A 2776-nucleotide genomic window follows, 5' to 3' on the forward strand; every position below is an offset into this window, starting at 1 on the left:
CTCAGGCTGAGCGCGCCAGACTCATTATCTTACACGAAGCCGTTCTTGCCTTTGTGCCACACGAAAAACGAGCTCATGATTTGATTCATGACTATGCTATCATACATCATGGTTACATCGTGACAAATGGTTCTACTGTCAATTGCACTGCCAGCAATGATCCCAGCAAGAAAGCGCTGGAGCATCCTTGTTCATCTGATGCGATTGACGATGGATATGAATGCCCACCCGAGAAAGACCCAGACAAGGTCTCAGGCACGAATCAGAGTGCGGGGGCCCGAGTACGCAAGTCCGAATTGACTCAAGTGGTCGATTTCATGTCAGCCGCCGAGTTCCAGGTTGACCCACACCCGCTAGAAATGCTAGAGCGCTCTCCCATCGTTCAAGGAGACACTGTAGTCGTCAGAGAGACCACAGACATGGCATCCGAGTTAAGCAAGCAAGACGTCGAGCCTAAAGAGCTTAGGCCTCACGGCCTTGATCCAAGCGTGATTACAGACTATGTTGAATACATGGTGGCTTTGAAGGTCGGGGACGCGAGTGCGGACCACGCATTGGAGTTTTTCCGCCAGTCAGAGGATCCTCATCCAGGGAGACCGAACATGTATATTGTAATTCCGCGGGTACGAGAGCATGAGGTCAAAGAGCTGAGGCCTCCTGGCCTCAGCGACGAGCTCATCAGCGAAGTTCCAGATGAGGGAGCTGTTGAGGCCACGCGAGTTCCGGCCTTGGATCGTGAGATTACCGTGAACGACAAGCGTCCAACTCGAACCAGGGAGTCCGGGGTCGAGTCGCGAGTCGTTTGGATAGCGAATACGGAGTTGTGTGCCAAAGCAAGTGAGATCAGTAACAGCCCACACGAGTCAGCGATGGGAGTGAAAACGAGACATACCGTTGTTCCTAATCCCCCTATTCGACCGTTGGATCTCCAAGAGGCGGCATGCGCGGAAAAGAAGAGGTCGAGGCGGTGCGAAGTTGCTGGATGTTGGATATGGACTCGGAGACTTGACGAAGTCCAGGACGGTCAGAACAGATCGGATCGAGACATCAGCGGCCAAGTTGGCACCCTGGAACAGGTTTTGTGGCCTGGAACGACGGACTATGGGACGAGTGTCGAGTGTTCCGCAAACGTTGACAAAGATCGCAGGCGTGTTTCAGACAAGACGCCATCAGTGAGCCGAGAGGTCACAGATAAAGAGTCCAGGCCTCCCTATCGCTCAAGTGCGCATACGAGCCACTCCAAGCCTCGGCTGGACTTAGAACCGAAGTGTCGACGCCACACGTCCGAAGTGCTGAGACTTACTTCAGCAGCGCTGCTGGATGAGCTTCATATCGCGGCTATTGATGTAGGCGAACATGCGTCCAGAGTGTGGAGGAAGAAGCCTCCCTGATGATGTTAGTCCCCAGGATTTGTGGATTGAGCACGATGCCGCTGGTTTCATTTAGGATATCGTGAGGGACCACGATTAAGAGCTAGGCCTGTATGTAACGGGGATTTGCCGGTGTACCATAAACGAGCCAAATCCCGCGATTCCACCATGCTCAACAAACTCCCCACATCCTAGACACATAGCATGCACTCTCACACGCTTCTTATACACACTCCTTATTTTTCCTTATTTTTCTGATTTCATTTCCGGTGTCTAGAGGCCGATGTTTCCATTTTCTTATTGTCATGTGATACTCTTTCCTTATTTATCGATCGGACTCTTCCGTGACCCGCTGTATAGTAGTAGAGAGTTATCAGCACCACGCTTGAGAGGACCATCCTACCCTAGAGATAGAGAGAGATACCTACCCCCCCTAGACCTGAGCCACGAGTCTAGATTGATAGACCCGTTACAACGCTCCGAGTGGATAGTCGATTCTGGAGCCACCGCACACTTATGTGGTAATCACGAGTGGTTCATCTCCTATTGTCCCCTTGATCCTCCTCGAAAAATCGTCCTAGGTAACAAAAAGGTAATTTTAGCACCGGGCATTGGACAGGTGAAAGTGACTTTTCTTACTGGAAACTCACCTGGAAACACCATCATTCGCAACGTCCTCTATTGCCCAAAGATCGCCCATAACCTTTTATCCATCATCCAACTCAATTCATCCAGCACATATGCAACGTTCCTAAGCGGAAAGTGTGAGATCTTTGACTCAGCGGACCAGCTCATTGCTGTTGCCAACGCTGAGAACGGTTTGTACCGATTACCTGTTACGGTCATAGCCTTGGAGAAGGCTTATATCACCTCCTCCCATGCTGCCAACTCCTACTCCTCCAATATCGCACGATCGATTACTGCCAGTGCATCATTGGATGTGTGGCACAATGTCAGAGACCAGATTCGAGATGAAGGAATGTCTCCGTAGCGGAGGGCTTCGGCCTCAGCGACTTCTGCCAAGAGCGCTGTGCCTAGTGACACGTCCGTGCCCTAACTTACTGACTGGCAATTAGAACCTAGGGGGGGTAACTCTAGTTGATTTTACTACTGGGGTGCAACCTATGTACAAGTGGGATATATATATGGTTACAGCGGGGACGGGTCCACAATTGGCGGAGCCGAACGGAGCGGAGCTAACGGGGTTTAAACATTAGCCGACTGAATATTACCGACGAGTCGGTTCGCGGGGTTAGCGGAAAGGCAGGCGATAACCCAGAAACAGAAAGGAGGGATAGGCCCGAAGGTGGGCTCTGCAGGGCAGGCGAGTGTATTGCCCAGCGGAGGCGGGGGTGCGCTAGCGGACGTCGGAGCTGTCCGGAAGTCTTCGGGGCTCCGTACTTAGG

The 2776-nt window shown here is 51.9% G+C and overlaps 1 protein-coding gene across 1 annotated transcript; it reads left to right on the forward strand.

Annotated features, from left to right (window-relative positions):
- Positions 1-228: 228 nt before the first annotated feature.
- EI90DRAFT_3050571 (uncharacterized protein) lies at positions 229-1464 on the forward strand. The gene has a single exon (XM_039059766.1). It carries the CDS (start codon positions 318-320, stop codon positions 1389-1391), a length of 1074 nt encoding a protein of 357 aa, XP_038917728.1. The 5' UTR covers positions 229-317; the 3' UTR covers positions 1392-1464.
- The last annotated feature ends 1312 nt before the right edge of the window (positions 1465-2776 follow it).

Source organism: Cantharellus anzutake (genome assembly GCF_015039405.1).
Source record: "Cantharellus anzutake strain C23 chromosome Unknown EI90scaffold_16, whole genome shotgun sequence".
Taxonomy (NCBI): domain Eukaryota; kingdom Fungi; phylum Basidiomycota; class Agaricomycetes; order Cantharellales; family Hydnaceae; genus Cantharellus; species Cantharellus anzutake.

What these genes read in the sequence shown, in the direction of transcription:
- EI90DRAFT_3050571 (XM_039059766.1), top strand. Translation starts at nt 318, where the DNA reads ATGTCAGCCGCCGAGTTCCAGGTTGACCCACACCCGCTAGAAATGCTA.